Raw genomic sequence first — 23,639 nt, forward strand, 5'->3', positions numbered from 1 at the left:
GCCGGGGACCCATGGTGGTCATGAGTTCCACAAACTGAGCCTCCAGGAGGGACTTCAACGAAGCCGATATGGAGGGATCCTCACCAAACGGGGGCCCTTCCGCACGGTCTCCGCGCTCCTTCGGTGCAGCGTGCTTCTGCTTGCCAGCCTTTGGCACCTTAAGCACCACCGGTGGAACAATGGGTGTCGGTATCTGATCCGAGGGGACAGAGGAAGGCACCGGCGCCGATGACGAGGCCGAAACCGGCGTGAACGATGCTGGTTTCAAAAGACCAGAAGCAGCCGGGGAGGCAGAGAGCTTTGTCGACGAAGTCGAAGCACCAGTCGATGTTGAAGCGATAGGGTCCAACGAAGCTTCCATCTTAAACATGGACTCCCACAGCAGGCAGCGGCGCTTAAACGCTCGCGCCGTCAAAGTGGAGCAAGGCCGGCACGATTTCGGAAAGTGATCCGGACCCAGACACTGGAGGCAGCGTCGATGAGGGTCCGTGAGCGAAATCGCACGCTGGCACTTGCTACACTTTTTAAAACCGGTGATCGGCCGGGACATAGGCCGGAAAAGCTCCGCTGCAAGGTCGAAGGCGCGGGGCCTCTGCCACGCGGCCGACCCGGTGTCGGAAGGAGAAATTTTTTTTTTTAAAGAAACCAAAGAAAGAAACAAATGCACGGGAGAGCCAAAAGACCCCCAACCCGCGGAAATAACGAAGGCAAAAACAGATTCAATGGGCGCAGAATTGAAGTTGAACTTCTCAGCTCCGCGGAAGAAAATGAACTGAGGAGACACGCCCGGACCATCGGGCGGGAAGGCACTGGCGCATGCGCGGTGTGGGCATCTCGAAACTTCTGAATTTCTTCAAGCAAGACATGCTTGTGAGACGTCCGTATCGGGGCTCTGTCGGATGACATCACCCACTAGTGAGAATACCTGCCTGCTTGTCCTGGGATAATAAACAGGTTCCGCAAATTGATATGGAAAATCTATCTGCTTTCTTGGAAGAATCTATCTCTGAGGTAGCGGAGAGAACTACATTACTGATTTCCTTTGTTTTTCAACAGGACTTGGACTCATTTATGAAGCAGTACTTTAGGTTTTCAAAATCTTTATTTTATGGTAAAAAAAAAAAAATATGGGCATGTATGGATGTTTCAAAAACCACACATGAAAGACAGAAACAGTTCATATCTTTAAGGCAGGAAACAATTGTTTTAGGAGCCTCTTTCCTGTTGGCATACCTCTGTAAATGCGTTCTAAATATGCACAAGTTAAATATGTATTTTTTCTTCCCGACCAGCTAAAGTCCTTTCTGGAGCTGAAAAAGATGATTTGAAGTTTTGACCCAGTGTAATTAGAATGGCAAGTTAAATTGCATTATAGCCTTTCCTTATAAATATTTTTGTTCTTATTCAATAAGCCTCTTATAATTTTGAGCTAACTCCTCTTTGGTGGTGGTCTAAGGAAGGATAACCAGATATGCCACTGCTTTCTTTTTTCTTTTGAATGTATAAATATGTTTATGCTGTATTTCTCTAACAAGAAGTTTATTTTCTTGTAAATTGTAAATATAAATAAACAATTAAAAAAAAGAAATGTTTTGCTGGAACTTGCCGTTTGGATGCCATATTTTTACCAAACAATTTGGATAGCATGTGGAATTGGGAGATACATTGTCATTGTCACTGGAGTGAACAGATGAGCCCAATGAATTCCAAAGATTGTGTTAGCTGCAATTTAGATTTTTTGAAATTTATTAAGATCCCCAGGTATTGCATAAACTGAATAGTAATTTGAAGTGATGCTTATGCTTCCGGTATGGAAAGGGCAGCTAACAGCCAATTGTCTAGGTAGGGAAAGATGACCAAACCTCATTTACTCAGATGAACTGCCACCACTACCATACTCTTTGTAAAAACTCAAGATGCAAAAGAGAGTCTGAATGGTAGAACTTTGTATTGGTAATAAGAACATAAGAATTGCTGCTGCTGGGTCAGACCAGTGGTCCATCGTGCCCAGCAGTCCGCTCCCGTGGCGGCCCTTAGGTCAAAGACCAGTGCCCCAACTGAGTCTAGCCTTACCAGCGCACGTTCTGGTTCAGCAGGAACTTCTCTAACTTCATCTTGAATCCCTGGAGGGTGTTTTCCCCCTATAACAGCCTCCAGAAGAGCGTTCCAGTTTTCCACCACTCTCTGGGCAAAGAACTTCCTTATGTTTGTACAGAATCTATCTCCTTTTAACTTTAGAGAGTGACCTCTCGTTCTCTCTACCTTGGAGAGGGTGAACAACCTGTCTTTATCTACCATTCCCTTCATTATCTTGAATGTTTTCATCATGTCCCCTCTCAGTCTCCTCTTTTCAAGGGAGAGGAGGCCCAGTTTCTCTAACCTCTCACACTACAACAACTCCTCCAGCCCCTTAACCATTTTAGTCGCTCTTCTCTGGACCCTTTCGAGCAGTATTGGTCCTTCTTCAAGTACGGCGACCAGTGCTGGACGCAGTATTCCAGGTGGGGTTGTACAATGGCCCAGTAATGCTCCTGGAACGGATTATGCTCGTAATCCAAGGTACCACTGTACTTGATTCTGTAAACAAGTAATTATGGAGCACATAAAATCCTTTCAAAAACACTGACAAATCACTATCCAAATTAAGTTCTCTAGGGCTTAATGTCTAAAAAAAAAATAATAATAATCTATATATCAGCCAATGCACAGAATTGATTAAAGTTGATTCCTTGGATTAGTAATAAATCATCCGACATATTGGCTCCTTTTACAAAGGTGCGCTAGCGTTTTTAGCGCACACTACCCGAAAAACTACCGCCTGCTCAAGAGAAGGCGGTAGAGGCTAGCGCGCGCTATTCCGCACATTAAGGCCCTAACGCACCTTTGTGAAAGGAGCTCATTGTGTCGTGTTGCCATGGTATGCACAAACTTAACTTACTTTGGGACGCTCCTCCGTATAACCCATGTTTAAAACAAACTGTGTAGTACCTATTGCACAGCTAATACACACCTCTTTATTTTTAAAGACGGTATTCCTTAAGTAATCTTCAACCTCTTCTCTCAATAGGATTTTAGGAAACACAGACATTGTTTCATATATCTCCTTATGTTCAAGATACCAGCTGAAACAAATAAGAAACTCATGTTCAACCATTTGTCCAATTATGATAGAGTAATTGATAGAGTAATAGAGTACTGTTCCAATGGACAGTGATCATCACACCTATGGATATATTTACATTCAATGTCCTAAAATAGATACAGCTTGGCCATTCCCAAAACACAGCCACTCATACACAGCTTCCACAGTTACCACATTCACTCAACAAAACACACGTTTATGCAATCCTTACCTACTGTTAAGGATTTGGCTTTCTATTTATCTGTCCATAAAGCATGCAACCTGGAAAGCACACATCCCCCAAGAAGGAAAAGATTGAGGCCACTAAAGGCAGAAGAACCGAGAGGGAAGGCCATGCCAAGATCAACACGAGATTACTCCGCCCCGCCCCCGATGCGCCAAAATAATGCGTGTTGGTTTTTTTCGGCATTTATTTATTTATTTTTGCATTGGCGGAAAGGATGCGACGGGCCCGACAAGACCACGGAACTAGTGCAGAGTTTCCCCCGACGCCAGACGAAACTCTACCTCTTTCTCGGCTGACCGACGGCGAGAAGGGGGGAAGAGGACAAAAAGCGAGAATCCATCCGCCTCCATTACCCCGGATGGGGGCACAGGCGCCGACTACAATGACGCTGCCCTCCGTACCGACACTGACGCGGAGGGAAGGCGGGCCACCGCCAAACAGAGGCGCTCGCTCTAAGGACAGACTCAGAGAGGCCTCCGCTGACACAGCCAAGGGCCCGGGCAAGCCCAGCAACAGGGAAGGTGTTCCGCGATGGCTTCCTGCCAAAACTCTTACGACCACATAATGTAATTCTTTTTTTTTTTCCATCAGATAAAGTTTCTAGTTATGGATTGAACTAAGAGCTCGCGCATTTTTATACAGGGGACATGTATAACAAAATATCCGTTTTATTCTTTTCACCAATCTAAACAATAGTTGATAAAAGATTAAGAATGAGCAACATATAGTAATGCATGCCAGCAGATGGTAGCCCAATTTGCAGCCACTAGGTGGAACGTTTGTACTGGGATTCTTTCCGTAATCTCAAGAACTACAACAATGCTAAGTAACAGTGACAGGAAACAAAAAAATGCTACCGGAATAAAGCTGAAGGCACTATAACGAACCAATAGGTTATGCAGCTGTAGCATTGATGGGAGTGGGTACTTCTGACAGTCAGAAAGTCTGTGACTACCTTTAAATTAGTAGAAAAAAGTAATTGGAAGCATAATGAGTCTGACCCAGGGTTCAAAAAAACAATTTAGGAAAGGGGACATACCATATGTCATCCATTTATGTCTCTGACATCAAAACTGAGTATTATTACATAGGTACCATCTGTAGACTCTCTTTTTATCTTTCCGAGTGTGTGTGTGTGTGTGGAGGGGGGGTGCTTGTTTACCTTTTTAGAAGTGGAAAGGTCATAGTTGTTTACTAGTCCTAGCTATCTTGTCAGAATAATGAAGAAAAGATATGGAAAGCTGCTGTCCCTGGATAAAATCCACTCTGGGATTTTATGCTAACCTCAGGTGCTCCCTAATTAATCAAGAACGTTTGCAATTTGTTTCAGGCAGAATAAAATCACCTCAGCTCAGGATGACAGAACTGCTAAGGAGAGAAAGCTGCCAGATGTACTATGACACTTTTGTAAGAAAACTTGACAAATCTAAACAAAATGAATACTTTTTCTTCCTCTCTCCCTGCCTCCCTTTCTTTTTTCTCTCTTCATGTCCCCTTTCTTTCTTTCTGTTTCCCTTCTTTCCTTCTGTCTCCCTACCTGCCTCCTTTCTTTCTTTCTCCCTGCCCTCCCCCAAGCCACTGCCGCCGCCATCAGGGAACAGGCCCCAAAGCCACCACCGCCCCAAGCTCTCCCTGCTTCCCTGCATCGGGCCGACCAGCATTCCTCTCCCCGACATCAATTCTGCCGTCAGAGAGGAAGTTCCGGGCCAGCCAGGTAGCGATTGGCTGGCCCAGAACTTCCTCTCCAATGGCAGAATTGACGTCGGGGAGAGGAAGGCTGATCAGCCCGGTATATTGTGAAGGCAACACAAGTCTATCAAGGAGCCCAGGAAGTGCTCCGCGATCGACTTACTTTGCTTTGGCGATCGACCTATTGGGCACCCCTGTTGTAGACCATTGAGGAAGAGGATGTGGAGTGCGTATCTCTGTACCTTCATTCAAGGCTGAAAGTGGAGGGGAGGAAAGCCCTGGTTTTGGACCATGTCTTGAAGGTTAGATGAGAAATTTCCTGACAGAGTGGATAAAAGGCAAAAAGGGCTCCAAACAGAGGATAGACATAAAGATATTGGAAAGAGGAAAGTCCCAAGACTGAAGAACAGAATCTGTCATTTCATTACTTTTTGCTTTTGTTTGTTAAGTAAATATTTTATTTATTCTAATTTTTAATCACTCAGAAAAGACTTTGGGGCCTTTTTACGAGCTGCACTTAAATGTGATCTGTTCTGAGGCCACTTTTAGTGCAGCTGTAAAATTGCCACATTTTCAATTTTCTGAATTAATGGCCACTTGCTAATTTCCCAATTAGCATATGGCCATTACTATGTGAGCCCTTAGCACCACCTACTTTGAAGGTGGGAGGGGCTCATATGCTAATCAGTCAGCATGCAGTGAATAGTTCAGGGCATGCCTACTGTCCACTTCCATACATGCCTCTACACTAAAAAATAAAATATATTTTTTAGCTTGTTGGTACCAAAACATAGTGTTACCTGATATCCTGGAAAACCCAGATGGATTTCTAAAACCCAGCAGTTTGGGTTTTGGAAAGCCCTGAACTCGGGGCCTCATCTGGAAAGCCATTGAGCATGTGTGGATGCAATGCAATGAATGTACGCATGTCACATCACATCCTTGCAGGCCTTCCAGATGTACCCAGGACTTGGAAAAGAAGGGATGAGGTTTGTGTGTGGGAGTGGAACAGGGCGGGGCCACGTGTCCTCCTTTTTGTATGAAGAAATATGGTAACCATACTAAAACTACAGCGTATGGTCTCCCCCTTCATAAAAATAGCCTTTGGAACATTCATTCAGAATAAACCAGTGTCCTGCAAACTTTCTTGAGCTGTGGCACACTAAACATAGTGGCGGTGGCTCGAGGCATCCAGAAGTGCACGGACATCACTGTGCACGGGTTCTGAAATGCCAGTGGGGGATGTCAGCAGGGTAGAGGGCCAGAGAGAAGGAATGGCACTGGCTGGTTGCCTACAGGATGTGCCTCTCATTTCGAGAGGCGACAGTCAGCCAGTGCTGGCACCTCTCCTTCTCATTAGTGTGCCACGGCACACCTGAAATCTCAGGAGGCACGCAGTTTGCGATACACTAGAATAGACAGATAATAGGAGTCCAGTACATAAAGCATTTACATAAAGAACAAACTCCAAGCAATTGAATGCAGGCATAATAACAAAAGCTACCATTTCATAATTTACCACATTTTAGTTTGCTAACTGATTAATATTAAGCAGAGTTGAGAAACTAATTACAAAATTCAAATGAGCTGTATTACATGCAAATTTATGGAAAGTAGCACATTGATATTAAAATTGGTTACCTCAAATTGTGTTTAGCAATGGGATGGACTTTACTTTAACTCCCCTTTTCTGCCTCCATTTTATGTGTGTGCAGGTAATGCTCTTAATAATAACAAAAAAGTAGGGAAAGTGATCAACTCAAGAGCACAAAATATCACTCCAATACAAACGCACCACAAAAGCCACAGAACCTAATTTAGTACCTAGGCTTTTCATTCGCTTCAGATTAAAGGAGAGGTGTACCCACACTCTTCCACCCAGACATCATAGGCAAAAAACTTTAGCACAAGTTAAATATTGGCAGGTGGGAGCTATTTTTATGCTATCAGGTTATGTTCTTTACATATTAAGTTCAGTTGTACTGAGAACTTCCAATTTGGCATGCTGGTACTTCCCATAAATGGTACTTCTGCTGTCATTGGTCCCCATGAGCATGTGATCCCTGCTCTCACTGTCACATAGGCCATTTATATGGGCTTTACCTTTTACCCTGCTGCTTGCTGGGTAACTCTGTTCCCTTCCCATCCATCCATCATGCGCTTTTAAGAGAGATGATAAGCTGAAGACTTTGGGCTCCTGTGAACAGCTTCACCTGTGTTCTCCTCCCAGAGTTCCTTCTTTTTACCTTCATATTACTAATTCTTCACCACAGTTCCAGCCACAACTACAGAAGCAGTCAGTGTTGTTAGCTTGATTTTTATTTCTCCTCCTACCCCTCCTCTCCAGACTGCATCCTGCATCCAGTAAGTGGCTTGTTATTTTTTTACCAGTTGCAATAAAACTGTTGGAATTTTAGACACTGTCCAGGTGATATGTAAAAATATTTTATTGAAAGTCCAAAAAAACACACCCTCAAAAATGCTCAAGATTATGTATCTTATCTTCTCTAAAAGGGAGAAAAGACCTCAGTGTCCAATAGGGGCTCTTAAACAGCTACCCACATAGACAAGCTGGTTTCAAATATAACTTGAGACCAGCAGACACATCCTTGGTCAAAAAACTCCCAGATAAGTGAAGACGCAATATTCAAAAACACTTTCAAAAAATCACAGTCTATTTCAATTTCAATCTTTTCAATATAATCACTTATCTGAAAAATGGTGTTTTGACAATGAACTTAGACGTAGTCCTGGGGCTTGAAAGCAGGAAAAAACCCGCTTCTATAGTGCTACCAGACGTATGCAGCGCTGTACAGAGTCACAAAGAAGACAGGCAAACAGGATGTCATGGATAAAGTTAAAGGGAATGGTTAATCAGCTGGCTGGATTATGTTCGGGGGGAGTAGGGTTATGGATTGAATGCTATATCATAAAGGTGGGTTTCAGTCTGCTTTGAAACAAGGTAAGAGAAGGGGTGTAGTGGACAAACTCAGTTTGGGGCAAGTAGATGAAAGGAACTAAGTCTGGAATTGGCAGTGGAGGAGAACGGTACAGCTAAGAGGAGCTTATCTGAGGAACGGAGTTCTCTGGGAGGTGTATAAGGAGAGAGATTGAGAGGCAGCAGAATGAACACACTTGGTCAGCAATAGGAGCTTGAACTGTATGCGAAGGCAGATAGGGAGCCAGTGATGTGATTTAAGGAGAGGGGGGACTTGAGTGTAGCAAGGTTGGTAGAAGATGAGTCGTGCAGCAGAGTTTGTACAGATTGCAGGGGGAGAGGTGGCACTGTGGAAGACCATTCTCAATCATTTCTTTCAGAAGGGAATAAATGTTTCTTGTTGACTCAGAATCTCCCTCCCTGCATTGTGGTATCATTCCTCTTAATTCTACAGCTTTCTTTGGGAGGGTATTTGCTTCTTATGCATTAAAAGTACAGTTATTAAATTTTTGAAAAATCCACATCATATCTTCACTGTTCTTTCTTTCCTCTAGGGCATACATATTTAGTTCCTCAAGTTTCATCTGATAGGTGTAGATCCCAGTGCCACACCATTTTTGCTGCTTTTTTCTCTGAACTGCCTCTAAACCTTCATGTAACCTACTGAGATAAGATCTCCAAAACTGATCACACTATTCCATGCGACACCTTACAAACAACCACTACAAAGGCATGATCATCTGTTATTGCTGGTTTTGTCCTCCCCCCCTCCCCACTCAGTCTAACATATTTCCAGCTTTGGCTGCCACCTTAACCTCACTGTTTTTGCTCCTTCAGATCAGCAGACATTGGGGTCCTTTTTACGCTAGCCAGTTTAGCACGCGCTAAATGCTAACAATGTCCATAGAATATAATGGGCGCTAGCCGATAGCGCACCTTAGTAAAAGAGGGGGATTATTACCTTAAGTCTATGCCCATTAGTCTCTCTCCCCTAATCACATAGATTTCCTTTACCTCTGAAATAGCCCAGTGATTAGTGCAGTGGCCCGAGAGTCTGGAGAACTGGGATCAATTCTCACTGCAGCTCCTTGAGACTCTGAGTAAGTCACCCCAGGTACAAAATAACTAAGCTGCTTTTATTGCATCCAAGTGTCCAAATTTTCTTAAAATTTGATATACCGCCTAAAAAATTGTCAAAGCGGTTAACATCAATCATATTTACAAAATTTTAAAATGTAAGACTAAACCCTAACAGGACTTAAAGAAACAACCAAGGAAGAGGGGAGAAGTACAATATATAATTCCGGAACTTGGAGGCGAGGAGGATGGCAGTTTGAGTGCAGAGCTCCTCTCCCTGGACAATCTGCCTGCTTTTAAATATCAGCAGCAGTGGGAGATCAATTGCTTTTACACCCAGCAGCAACGGGACCAACCCACCAAAAACCCACAGTCCCGATCCTGCAAAAATATGAGCTCCACCCTCCCTGCAGTCCGCTAGGAAAATCAACTGCTTTTACACCTAAGCAGCAGCAGGACCAGCCACCACTACCAAGAGCCCTTTGCCCCAATCCAGCCAGGCAAGTGAGCTCCTCCCTCTGCAGTCCATTGGAGAGATCAATCTACCTGCTTTTAAATATCAGCAACAGTGGGAAATCAACTGCTTTTACACCTCAGCAGCAGCGGAACTATCCGCAACTACCAAGAGCCCACAGACCCGATCCAACCAAGAGTGTGAGCTCCACCTCCCTCTGCAGTCCACTAAGAAGATCAACTGTTTTTTACACCTAAGCAGCAACAGGACCAGCCACCATTACCAAGAGCCCTTTGCCCTGATCCAGCCAGACAAGTAAGCTCTTCCCCCAGCATTCCGTTGGAAAAATCAATATGCTTGCTTTTAAATATCATCAGAAGGAGGAGATCAACTGCTTTTACACCTAAACAGCACCAAGACCAGCCGCCACTATCGAGAGCTCCTCCCCTTATATCCCGTTTAAGAGATCAATCTACCTGCTTTAAATATCAGCAGCAGTAGAAAAACAACTGCTTTTACATACAAGCAGCAGCGAGACCTACCGCAACCACCAAGAGCCCACAGACCCGATCCTGCCAGGATTGTGAACTCCTCCCCCTGCAGTCCATTGGAGAGATCAATCTGCCTGCTTTTAAATATCAGCAGCAGTGGAGATCAACTGCTTTTACACCTAAGCAGCAACGAGACCAGCCACAACCACCGAGAGAACACAGACCCGATCCTACCAAGAGTGTGAACTCTTCCCCCCCTGCAATCCGCTATGAAGATCGACTGTCGGCTCCGGGCGGCTTTCCCGCAGAGGAGAGAATCCTGCATTCACCGTGGGCCTCATCTGGGGCAGCCTCTTTGGAGCGGCTGGGGCACGGGCAGTGTGTCTGGGAGGGAATGCATGGATGGGAGAACATCGCAGGGGAGGAGACATAGACATCCTGGGACTGTCGGCCAAGTCTCTTCCCTGAAGAAGCCCTTTTTCTGGAAACGTCATCGCTCCTCCTAAACTTACTTGCTCCACTTCATCACTGACGCTGAAACCGTGGATTGAAGACAAAGTTTTATTTTATTTTTCTTTCCAGCTTATGATTTATCTTTAATCTTATCTATTGTTTTGCATTTTGTCTTTGTTTTGTTCTATTTCTATCATTTAAATTTCTCCAGAATTCTACTGTTCAACGTCTCCCCCTTCTGCTTCTATTCCTTTCTCTCCTCTCTTCTACCTCCCAAAGTATTTAGATCAATGCTGTCTTGTTAAAATGTTTATTTTATTCTTATTTTTCCTCTAACTCTACTTTTCACTTCTCTATTACCCTCCAGGTACTTTAGTTAGATTGTGAGCCTTCGGGACAGTAAGGGAATTTTTCAAGTACCTTTCCTATTTCTAATCTTAATGTATATTTTCTGTAAACCGCTTAGAACCTAACGGATGTAGCGGTATATAAGAAATAAATTACATTACATTACATTACATTACATAATAGGAAAGAAAAACATAAAAGATTAGTACATGAAGGGGGGGGAAGGATGCTTTTCCTTCGGTCATTTTATTCCATGGTGGAAGTTATATATTATAAGTGCCTGTAAATAAAAAAGTTCTAAAGTTTATTTTCAGTCTTACAGTGTGGGTCTCTTCATGTAAATGCAGGGGTAATGAGTTCCAGAGAGTTGGTGCTGTAATAGAGAATATTTTTTTTTTCCTGATGGAGTCATAGAATATATGTTGTAGTGAAGGGATATTTAGGAGTTGTTGATTATTGGAAAATGATTCTTGAAGAGCAACAGGGGATGAGAAGATTGTCAATGAAGGAGGGGTGTATGGTGTGTGGTTTTAGTTTTAAGTGTAAGTAGAGAATTTTATAAGTGATTCTGTGTGATTGGTAGCCAGTGTGATTTTTATCAATAGGAGCATAACATGGTCAAATTGTTTTAGCTTTGTGTACTAATTTTACTGCAGTGTTTTGAATAATTTGTAATCTTCATTCTTTTTTGGGTAATGCCTAAATATAGGGAGTTACAATAATCGAGTTGTGAGATTACCATGGAGTGTAACAAGATGTTGAGTTGATGCTTCAAGAAACTTTTCTTAACTACTGAGCTAATTTGTTGCTGAAAACTCAATTTGTCATCTACGATAACACCGAGGATTTTGACTGTATTGGAAAATTGGATGGGTATTGTTTTAAGACAGATTGGAAGGACTAGATGTTTGTTATTATTCCACCATAGAAAGGTTATATATCAAATCCAATTCTCTTCCCCTAGTTCAAATGCATCACTTTGCCCTTATTTGTATTAAAGCTTAACTGCCAAGAACTTTGCCAGTGTTCTAGATTTTTAACATCTCACTTTGTCTTCTTTGCCAGGGGTGTCCAGTCTTTTGCAGATCTTCACATCATTCATCAAAATGCAAATATCTCTTTCTACACTTTCTGCAATATTGTTCACATAGACGTGGAACAGAACTGCTCCAAGAATGAATCCTCGAGATCCTCCATGCCCATTCTGAGTGAATTCCATTTACCACTACCCTCAGTCTTCTGTCAGGCTATTTTTTTCTAAATTTTAAAAACAATTTTGAACACTAAAAATTGAAAATAAATATATAGGTAACTACCACATTACCACATTAATAGTCACAGAAAGAAAAATACATAACATGCAATAAAATAGAGGAAAACAATACATAACATGCAATAAAATAGAGGAAAAGAAGGGAAACACCTTGAAACATTTAGGGGGGAAATTATCAAGCTGCATTAGGACCTTAAGTCATGCTCTCTGCCCCTTAACATTACTTAAAGAGCTCTAACGCAGCTTGTCTTACTCTGCTTCAGCGATGTTTATGTCACACACAAATGCATGTAAAGCAGCTCATTACTAAGTAAAAACCATAACTCGATTTGCAGTGTGTACCTAGGGCCATATTCTGTAAATGGTGCCTAAGTTGGCAGCCGCCTACAAAAGCAGCGCTGGCCACCTGCCAATCATGCTTAGGTGCCTACCACAAAACTTAAGCATCTGCAGTGTAGGTCAGGGTTTTTACTGGCTACATTGCAGGCGCCTAAGTTCTTTTGAGAACCGTGTCTAATGACGCTTAAGATCACCTCCACTGTTAAAGGTAAATCACTGGCTACCAGTAAATCATAGAATTACTTACAAAATAGCTTTACTCAGACATAAAATATTAGTAAACAAAGCCCCAGCATTTTTAGAAAGATTTCTAATACCATACATCCCTGTAAAATCTTTACGATCAGAAGAAAAATCTCTGTTAGTAATTCTTTCATTAAAAATCATTTATTCAAGGAGGGATATGATCTTTTCTGTTACAGCTCCTCAAGTTTGGAACTTGCTTCCATCTAACATAAGAGAAGAAAAATTACTTAATAAGTTTAAAGGCCTACTAAAAAGTTGACTGTTTAAGGACCTCTTTAACTAACCCATTTAATATCATATGACCTCATTCTGGAATTTATCTGGAGAAGGAACACTGTTAAGTAGAAATTAAGCGGGTAACATTCCCCAACCTTTTGCCTCCTTACCCACCCTTTTTTCATTTGTTTTGGAATTGTATTTAATCCAATTTTTTTTAGCCCCCCCTCTCAATTGCATTTTCACGTCATAATTGTTTTTAATGTTCTGTTTGTTGGATTTTTTTATTTTTTCCACTTTTAATTTTTGTAAATCGCAATGGATTTGGATATTGCGATCATATTAAATATTTTAAATAAACTTGAAAGTTAACCATTCCTACTTTGACCTCAGGCTTCTACCGTATTTGCCGGCGTATAGGACGACTGGGCGTATAAGACGACCCCCCAACTTTTAGTTAAAAAATAGAGTTTTGTGTTAAACTCGCCGTATAAGACGACCCCTTCTTCCTTCTCCACCCCTTTGTATTCCCCCATGTGCTTTCAGCGTTCTTCTCCCTCCTCTGTCTTCAAGTGCTTTCAGAGTCCTTCCCCCCCCCCCTCCTGTCTTCACCATGGTATTTCAGCGTCCTTCTCCCCCCCTCCTTCTCTACCGCCCCGGGTGCAGCACAGCCAGCCAGGTCCCCTTACTTTTGTGGCACTTCCCCGACCGACCGACAACAGCACGGGTCCGACAAACTTCCCTGTCCTTAACCCTTAACTGCTGTAAGAAGGTAATTTAGATTCGCGGCTACAGGGCAGGGAGGATTGTCGGACCCGGGCTGTTATCGGTCGGTCGGGGAAGTGCCACAAAAGTAAGGGGACCTGGCCGGCTGTGCTGCAACCGGGGCGGGGCGGCCGCCCCTCTCTCTTGGTACCGCGAGGCTACTCTCCTTCTCCTTACCTGCCATGCCTGCAGCACAGAGCCGAACGGAAGTCTTCCCGACGTCAGCGCTGACGTCGGAGGGAGGGAGGGCTTTGTTTAAGCTTTGTTTAAGCCCTCCCTCCCCTCCGACGTCAGCGCTGACGTCGGGAAGACTTCCGTTCGGCTCTGTGCTGCAAGCAGAGAAGGTAGGGAGAAGAAGAGCCGCGCGACTGAGTACATCCAGCCCCGCAAGTAAGGGCATGTAAACTGCACCCGGCGTATAAGACGACCCCCGACTTTGGGGAGGATTTTAAGGTACTAAAAAGTCGTCTTATACGCCGGCAAATACGGTACTTTTTATCTACTTTTTTTTTTAATGAATTTTTAATTTGGTTTTAACAGCATGGTTAATTACTGTGTCAATTAAAACCAATTAAAGCAATTAAGTTAGGTGGTGGGACGGCACCTACTGCCTAACTTAGGGTTACCAGATGTCAGGATTTACCCAGACATGTCCTCTTTTTAGAGGACTGTCCAGGTGTCCAGACGACTTTTCAAAACCCAGCACTTTGGGTTTTGAAAAGCTTTGAGCTCGGGGCCGCAACTGCACATGCACGGATGCAACGCGGTGACAAACGCATGCGCGCATATATGTGATCTGACCGCATCATATCCACACCTGCACAGATGCCCTCCAGAGAAGGCCCAAGGAGACAAGGTTTGTTTGGGGTTGGAACGAGGAAGGGCTGTGGGCAGAACAGGGCTGGGCTGGGAGTGGATTAGGGCCGGGCCATGCATCCTCTTTTTACTCAGCAGAAATCTGGTAACCCTAGCCTAACTTATGGCACTGTTTCTAGTGCACAATCATGGTAAAATAAGCCAGCCAAAAGACTATTGCTAAGAGTGCCATTTTGGAGATAGTGCTGGCTAGGGCAGGAGTGACTGGGTTTTAACTCCTACCTGAAGATCACTAGGCCATAAGGAAAACTAACGGTAGGCCCTTGATTGGGGGTAGATATCATGGCCTGAGTTCATCATAAGCAAAAACTAGGTGTTTTTTTTTATTTCTGTTTAATCTTTGTCCTATTTATGGAGTATACAGCACTCACATCCAATTGCCTTCTTCACATTGCAATCAGCCTCCTGCAACAGAAAATCCTTTTACTGCCTGAATAAACAGATCAATCATACTGCCAAAGATCTCATCAAAGAAGCTATAGTGAAGTACCTAGGCCCCTGCTAAGGCTCCCTTTGTTCTGAACAGAGGGTGCCACTGCTTGATTTTAGTTCAGCTTGCTGCATTACATCTTCCAGGTTTACCATCATGTGCTTCATTCCTCCAAATCATTGGCAACAAAAAAATATTTCAGGTTTAGGTATCTTTCAGAAATACTTCTAATTAATGATGAAGCAAATAATTCATTTTGGTTTTCCGGTATGGCTTTGTTCTCCCCTATTGCCTCTTTGATTCCTTGATCCAATTGTCTTCTCTATGGGTTTCTTGCTTTAAATGCACTTAAAAAATGTATTATTAGGTTTCTTTAAAATCTGCTTTCAGTCGGTTATATTAAAGCTTTACTTCCTTCTAACTTGCCAATGCTTCTTATCCTTCCTATTTTTTTTTTCATTTGGACATTCTTTCCATTTTTATAAAAGATGTCCTTTTAGCTTTAATAGCCTTTTTCAGTTCAGGATTTAATTATGCTGGCAGGCATTTCATTTTTTTTTTCCTTCAAACTTTTCTAATGCACAGGATACATTTCATATGGCTACCAAGATGGTATTTTTGAACTTTTAAACTTTGCAGGTTCATAAAGAAGATAATATCATACAAGTACTATGTAACTCTCCCACCTTTAATGTAGCGGCCATGTTTTTACTACCGTGTTTCCCCGAAAATGAGAGTGTCATATTAATTATGGGTCTATAAAACACACTAGGGCTTACTTTCGGGGATGTCTTATTTTTTTCATGTACAACAATCATCTCTCCATTCCTCTCCTCCACCACAATTCTTCCTCTTTCCTCACCCCCCCCCCCCCCCCATGTGCTCAGCAAAACAACGTGGAACCAGTCTCTGGACTCCCAGAAGTTAAAATGATGATGTTTATTAATACAAAATTAGAATATAATACACAATTTAATTAAAGCCAAAAAATGGCTTCAAATAATAAAGTCACTTGCTTTAAACATATATCCAGACCCTAATGTGCAGCACCTTTCTATCCCTCCCTCCCATCCTCCCTGTGCAGCAGAACCCCACCAACCCTCCCACCGTGAGCCTGACCAAGGCCTCCTAAAGCAGCAAGGATGGGGGTTGCTGAATCCGACGAGTCTGATTTTTTTCAGCAAATCAGGCAACACTAGTATCAAGAGGAGTCAGGGAGTGTCAGGAACATTCAGGGGGGTGTTCGGGGGTTGATCTTAACTAGGGCTTATTTTTGGGGTAGGACTTATATTAGGAGTATCTTTAAAAATCATACTAGGGCTTATTTTCGGGATAGGTCTTATTTTCAGGGAAACATGGTAGTTGAAAGTGAGTATAGCAGACTCTACATCAGGGGTGTCAAAGTCCCTCCTTCAGGATTTCCCCATACAATGAAAGCAATGCATGCAAATAGATCTCATGCATCTTCATTGGGGAAATCTTGAAAACCTGACTGGATTGCGGCGCTCGAGGAGGAACTTTGACACCCCTGCTCTACATCAAAGGTGAGAGAGTTACATAGTATTTGTATGATATCTTCTTTTTGGACCTTATATTGACATCATGGGCTCTCTTTTTGAGGGGGAACTGGCTTTGAAACAGCCTTCTAGGTGAAACATGATCATGTCGGCACTGAATTATACGATTTAAAGATAAGTACTAAGTATAAGTGATATTTATTTGGGTCTAAATAAATGAGTAAAGTATTTAAGTTGAAGAGGTCTAAAATGAATATTATTTGTGCGTGAAAGATGGACCAATGATGATTTTGGTGACAATATTCTCTCACTGACATTGCTTAGGGAGATCTCACCTCTAATGGTCTAAGTTAAGAGCCTACTACATATTGCTGATATGTTAAGTGCTGCAATTTGATATTAAATCACATATCCCTGAATATATTTTGAAGAGTGAGTGAGAGTTTAAATCAGATATTTAAATGCCATTTCAAATGTGGGGAAACTCTGTACTTATAGATGGGAAGATGGCATAGGGGAACAAAGAAGCATGGGGTGGGGACATGGTCTAGACAGGACAACAATGCAGATATGTATTTCCTATTTGTCACAGAAAATCCATGTCTGCATTAGGAAACCTGCTCTCTCCTGCCTCTCCTGCTGCCCTCTCCAGTCTCCCCCATGAAAAACCATATTCACGGTTTTTCAAGATTTGCAGGGGTTCCTGGAACGGACCCCCCGTGAATATCGGGGGAGTATATATCTATATCAAAAAAGGGGGGACGTGAAGGAAAAATCCCTCAGAATTCTGAGAGCCCTACATCTGTGTTTTACTATGTTAAATGAGCACCTGCAATAAATTCTACTCAAATAAAAACCATCATTGGCATAAAAACTACATCCCTTTTTTTCTTTTTATACTGATAATTCTGCAGTCTATATAATTTTTATAATTTTCTTTTTTATGTGAAAGAAAGACAGTCATGCTTATCAGGTACATTAGATAGATTGTGAGTCCACTGGGACAGACGGAAAAATGCTTGAGAACCTGAATAAATTCATGTAAACCATTCTGAGCTCCCCTGGGAGAAAGGTATAGAAAATTGAATAAATAAAAATAAATAAATAAATCTCAAACTGGATGCAGTCCCCTGATAGTGGCCAGTGTTTTGTGGTATAACCGCTGCCTCAGGGCAAATGGGTATTGCTGCCTTCTAATCACAAATCCTTCAATCAGGTATTGCTGCCTTCTAATCACAAATATTTTTAAAATTTACATATGAATAGGATGACTTCAATCAAGCTCTGTCCAAATGTCTTCTCAAAGCATGCCTTCTCTACAAATCTGTGCCTTCTTGTACGAGGGGACTCTGAAAAGTTCTCAGCCCAACCAATCAGCTTACTAAATTCTGAGCGTTATTTTGTCACTTTAACTGATAAGACAGCTATCTTATTTTGTTAAGTGCCAATTTGCAGAAATTGTTTCTGATCATTGTTTCTGGTACGATGGACCTCTGGTCTGACCCAGCGGAGGCAACTTCTTATGTCTTAAGTTCTTATGAGGCATAGAAGGATATAGGTGACTAAAAATTACGCCAGGTGTACACCTGGTAGGGCCTCCGCGTGTGCAGATCGCCGGACTAGATGGACCGAAGGTCTGATCCGGAGATGGCACTTCTTATGTTATCTTCTTATGTTCATTGATTGAACCATATCCAAGTCATTCTCTTCTTGATTGGTCTGAGAACTTTTCAGCACCCCCTCATACTCTGCATAATTTTAAGCATAGCCTAATATTGAAAGAAACCATTTACACTCATAAATCTATGTCTTTAATTATGAAAAAAGGTTTATAGAATTACCCTTCATGTTTTTGTTGGTTTTTTTTTTGGGGGGGGGGTGGAATTGTTTTATTTACTTACATTTTAAACACACATACACATATTCTGAAAAGTTCTAAGCCCAATCAACCAACTTCTAAATTCTGAGCATTATTTTACCAAGAGTGTTATCTCGTATTTCGTTAAGTGCCAATTTGCTGAAACAAACTTCTGTGTTTTGACATTGCTTCAGATCATTGATTGAATCATATCCACCTCATTCCCTTCTTGGTTGGGCTGAGAACTTTTCAGCACCCCTTCATATTATTATCTGTATAGATGCTGCAAACAAAGCAAGTCCTGTTTCAAAACTATTCTACCATGAGAATTAGCATATGTGACTCTTATTAATCTGTACACAAATGGTGTGCTGGAGAGAGTAGTTATGTAGTTTATGAAGTGTGACCAGGCCCCTTTTTTATGTCTGGAAGAAATAAGGGATTAATCTTTTGAGATTAGAATGAAGAAGTGTTAAATGTTTAAATTAGGTAATATGCAGCCAACTAAGACTATTGTAGCCACTTTTATAAACATCTGTAAAATTGAATCAATTTAGTTCTTAGGGGTTAATGGTTTTACCAATGGTTTAGATTTGTTGAGAAACAAATTGGTTCTGATACAGGAACTGGCTGTAATCATCATCGTAGGGTCAGGAAAGCTGTTATTTTTATTTTTTTTTATCTCTATGAAACAAAGTGGCTTATTATATACAATTATGTTGGTATTGAATTGCAACAGTTAAATAATGGTCCAAATGCTGTCTATGAACATTTATGTGCTCTGAAAGGCAAATTTTATTTTGTTTGCTCTCATGAGCTTTCTGTGGAAAATTTTTGGTTCCTCTAATTATTTGCAGTCAGATTTTGGAGAAATGGGTAGAACAGGGCAACATTTGCCCCATGGCATGTGCATTTATTCAGGGAATGCTGGAGGATATTTGAAATCTGCTGCTGTTGCCAATGCACCTCATTTCCAAATGTGATTCTTTGCTGCAAGGGGATTTCCTTAGGGCACCTGTGCCAAAGAGAAGCTGGAGTTGTCAAAAACCAGCTCTAGACTCCAGTGCCACATCCATGGGCATGGTTGCAGCTCCACTGCTATACTATGTGGCACTGACTTTGGTTTATCCTCTTTGACTCCTTGATATCTCTTCCTTCAGTGTACTCTACCTCCGTGACAAACATTGGAAGTGTGGGCTTGTGGGACTCTGCCCTGCTTGTCGCTTCCCTTTTCCCATCTTTGCCTCCCCTGCTGCTCTGTTCTGCATTCCTCCATTCTCACCTGGGGTTTCTTCATCACTCCTTTGGCCTGCATGATCTGCCTGGACCTTTGTCTCAGCATTCTTTTCCTTCTTCACCACCTCTTCATGACTTTGTATAGTCTTCCTTCTTGCAGTCTCCACATACTATAGGTACCTTCCTTGGTGTTTATTTGAGATAGTTCATTATATCACTTATTGCCATGGCATTGAAGCAGTATTCAAAACCTTGAGAATGTGTCTCAAATTTTCTCGAGCCGGAGCACACTAAAGGTTCAAGGCACCTGGAAGTGCGTGGACGTCGCCGTGACATCACCACATTGACGTCTGCACATGCGCAGAGGCCCTCCAGACAGGCCCTGAGACGCCAGTAGGGGATGCCAGCAGGGAAAAGGGCCGGAGAGATGAAGAGCCGCTGGCACCGGCTGATTGCCTACAGCAGTGTTTCTCAACTACTTCAAGCTAAGTACCCCCTAAGTCAGGGGTGCCAAAGTCCCTCCTTGAGGGCCACATTCCATGAGGTATATGCATGAGGTATATGCATGAGGTATATGCATGAGGTATATTAGCATACAATGAAAGCAGTGCATGCAAATTAATCTCATGCATATTCATTGGGGAAAATCCTGAAAACCCGACTGGACTGCGGCTCTCGAAGAGGGACTTTGACACCCTGCCCTAAGTCTAACAAATATCAACTGAGTACCCCCAACAACAGACCTCCTAAGCTCCATCCTAGACCCACCCAAGCTCTGCCCCAGATCCCACTCGCTTTACTAATTATAATGCAATTTTTTTCCATTCATTTTTCATATACACAATATACACAGCAGATATAAATTTTCAAAACTGACATAATTCAATCACTATATTGAAAATAAAATCATTTTCCCTACCTTTGCTGTCTGGTGACTTTATTTTTCTGTGATTTTAACTATGTTTCCAGTGCCTTTTTATCTATTGACTGTTTTTCTCTCCTTCACTTTCTGCCTTGCATCCATCTTTGGCATTAACTTAACATTCAATTTTTCTGCTTTCATATCAAAATCTACTTTTCCATGTCATACCTTCCCTTCCTATCTCTCTCTCCTTCCCTCCCCATTTCCATGGTCTGACATATCTCTCCTTCCTTCCTTCCCCCCTCCCAGTAGTCCAGTATCTCTCTCCTTTCCTCCCAGTAATCTGACACCTCTTTCCTCTCCCTTCCTCCTTCCAGTAGTCCAACATCTTTCTCCTTCCTTTCCCCCTTCCCAATCTGGCATCTCTCTCCTCTCCTTCCCATAAACTGGCATCTCTCTCTACTACTACTATTATTATTATTAGTATAGAGCTACAAGACTCCCCTCCTTCCCTTCCATTCCCTGGTCTGGTATCTCTCCCTTTAGTCATCTCTCCCCCCCACCCCCCCACCCCGGGTAATATTTCTCTCTCCCTTCTGCCCACTGCAGTCCATCTCCCTTACCTTCCTCTTTTCTGCCCCCTATCCCAGTCTGATTTCTCCCTCCTTTCCACCAATCCAACATTTCTTTCTCCTGCATACTGCATCTCCTCCAGTCCTTCTTCCCTCCCCCAGTCAACTCCTCTCCATGAGTCCAACTTTTCACTCTCCCCCTCTCCCCCATCCCCCGAGTGTGACATTTTTCCTTCCCCTTCTGTCCTCCCCATCTATCGCACCCTCTCCATGAGTCCAACACTTTCTGCCTCTGCATGCTTTCTCTCTCTCCTTGCCTTTTCCCTTGTGTGACATCCCTCCTCCCATCCCCCAACCCAACATGCTCTCTTCCCATGTATCATTTCTACCTCTCCTCCACCCCGTGTCCATTTCTTCCTCTCTCATCACTCTCACTCCTCCTCCAACAGTTTTGTTTTCTTTCTTTCCTTCCCTCCCCCAACCCCACTCTCAACTAATATGATCTCTCCCCATGCACCATCTGATCCTCCCCTCCAGTGTGCAGCACCTTTCCTTTCCCTCCCCTTCTGCCAGATCCAGCAGCACTTCTTCCTTCCCTTTCCCTCCCCCCTGTCTAGCAGCACCTCTCCCTCTCCCCATGTCCAGCAGTACCTCTCTTCCCTTTCTCCCTTCCCCTGTCCAGTAGTACCTCTCCTCTCCCTAGTGGCAGCTCTCTGTATTTTTAACTTTCCCACACAGCTGCCACTAGCATTAGATTAGACACGATTCCTTTGCTAGGCTGGCCCACTTCTGATGAAAGAGGAAGTTGTATCATCGAAACGGACCGGCCTAGTAAAGGCCTGAGGTTGCCTGATGGAACTGTATCTAAACTATGCTAGCAGCAGCTGTGTGATGAGGTTAAACACAAACTGAGCTGCCGCTGCTGGTCTGGGGGTGGGGAGAGATGACGAGGAAGGCAGGTGTCCCGGGCAGGAGTCCTGGGAGATATGTGCTGGCAGCGCTGGCACAGTACTGCATGTTGAGAACCTCGCCCTACATGACTTGCCTCAAGCAGTGAGAAGCATGTCCTGTAGGCAAGTCAGCTCGTCAGCGCTTCTCATCCTCCTCAGTGTGGCGTGGCACAATTGGAATCTTAGGAGGCACACAGTTTGCGATACACTGACCTAGAAGATTACTGAATGAATAAAATCAAAGATTAAAACCAAACAGAAAGTCAGATAAGGAAACATAAGGGAAGAGGACATGCATAGAACAAGAGGAAAATCATGTTAACAATTTAGAAATAAAAGGGAAAGGGAGGTGAGCCAGAAAGATAAGGTGGAAGAAAAAAATATAGAAGGTTCAAGAGAAGGCCTGTAAGAATCAGGGCCAGTCTCAGGCAGGGTTGAGAAGGGCAGCCACATAGAGCTTGTGCTCCAGAGATCCCAGAGCCCGGCATGTTTTCCCCTTATCTCCACCCATGTCCAAGGTCTCCCTCACCTTCCTGCTCCATACCTGATCTGGCATTTCCCCCAGTGTACTTTAAAAATAGCTGCTTCAGGGGACCTTCATGGCCTGGCATATCTTCCCTTCTCTTTACCCCATCGAAGATCTTCTTCACCTTCTTGTTCCACTTTAAAAATGTATTTTGCTTTGCAAGGGGTTGCCAGCAGCAGTGTCTCTGATACCCTGCCTGTGCCTTCCCAGTGCTGTCCCTCTGCCATGTTCAACCCAGGCGACAGCAGAGTGTTGCATCAGAGGGAGGATACAAGAAAGGCCGCAGGCAGGGTATCAGAGTTGCTGCTATCAGCGACCCCCCTGAACAGCAAAATGCATTTTAAAAGTGGAACAAGAAGGTGAGGGAGACTACAGATAGGGTAGAGAGAAGGGAAAGAGATGCCAGGATGGTGAATGGTGTGGAAAGGTGAAGGAAAAAAAATTAGGTTTCTGGAAATAGAGGAGAGGGCCAGAGAAATCGTGGGCAATAGGATTGCTGATTTTTATTTTTTATTTTATTTTATTTTTTTTTTTGGGGGGGGGGCTTAATACTATGTTTCCCATGATAACATTGTGCTTATTTGAATCAGTTTTTCTGTACAAGTTTTGCTTGGTTTGTCTTTATTTGAAATTTTATAAATAATAAATTAAAATTTTTTGTCAGCAGTGATCAGGGCGGGGAGGGGGGGGGGCACAGTTGTTAAGACTGGCCCTGGCAAGAATAACCATGTCTTCGGTGCTGACAACTTTTTTCTCAAAAGCCTGAAGGTGAAGTTGCAGAGGGGAGAGAGTTTCAAAGATGAAGAGCAATACAACAAAAAGCTGAAGAGGAATCTAGCAAAATTTCTTTAAAAAATGGAATGATAAGTAGTATTAGCAACTAAAGAGTATGTGTGGATACATATGGGAGAAGGAGAGCATGCAGCTATACTGGATACCCTCTATAAACTGCTCTGTGAGCAAGAAGCATCTTAAATTGGATTCTAAAGCTGAGTGGAAGTCAATGTTACTTTGAGATCAAAGAGGTAATATGTTTGTAGCATGTAGCATTATAAAGCAGTTTAGCAGCTATATTTTGTATTAGCCTCAGATGCTTGATAGAATAAAGAGGGATGCTTGCTAGGAGAAAATTATAACTTAATCTAGAGAGATGAA

At 42.8% G+C, this 23,639-nt stretch overlaps 1 protein-coding gene and 1 long non-coding RNA gene across 6 annotated transcripts in view; one reads left to right on the top strand and one right to left on the bottom strand.

The window, feature by feature from the left end:
* NSUN6 (NOP2/Sun RNA methyltransferase 6) overlaps positions 1 to 3,785 on the bottom strand; it is an 86,740-nt gene extending 82,955 nt beyond the window's left edge. For 2 of the 5 annotated variants that reach the window (XM_033931303.1, XM_033931302.1), the window contains exons 1-2: positions 3,650 to 3,785; positions 3,011 to 3,122 (exon numbers count right to left, since the gene is read on the bottom strand). In XM_033931303.1, the coding sequence (XP_033787194.1) occupies positions 3,011 to 3,122; positions 3,650 to 3,708 (171 nt within the window). In that variant the 5' untranslated portion in view covers positions 3,709 to 3,785. Of the gene's footprint in view, positions 1 to 3,010; positions 3,123 to 3,223; positions 3,259 to 3,353; positions 3,508 to 3,649 lie in introns of those variants that run through there. The other 3 variants (XM_033931304.1, XM_033931306.1, XM_033931305.1) reach the window with 3 other exon arrangements.
* Positions 3,786 to 3,796: 11 nt separating this feature from the next.
* On the top strand, positions 3,797 to 13,385 carry LOC117354220. Its single transcript, XR_004538141.1, has 3 exons — positions 3,797 to 3,934; positions 4,699 to 4,775; positions 11,884 to 13,385. It is a non-coding gene; the product is annotated as an uncharacterized LOC117354220 (long non-coding RNA).
* The last annotated feature ends 10,254 nt before the right edge of the window (positions 13,386 to 23,639 follow it).

The sequence above is a fragment of the Geotrypetes seraphini genome, chromosome 2 (assembly GCF_902459505.1).
Source record: "Geotrypetes seraphini chromosome 2, aGeoSer1.1, whole genome shotgun sequence".
In the NCBI taxonomy this organism is placed as follows: domain Eukaryota; kingdom Metazoa; phylum Chordata; class Amphibia; order Gymnophiona; family Dermophiidae; genus Geotrypetes; species Geotrypetes seraphini.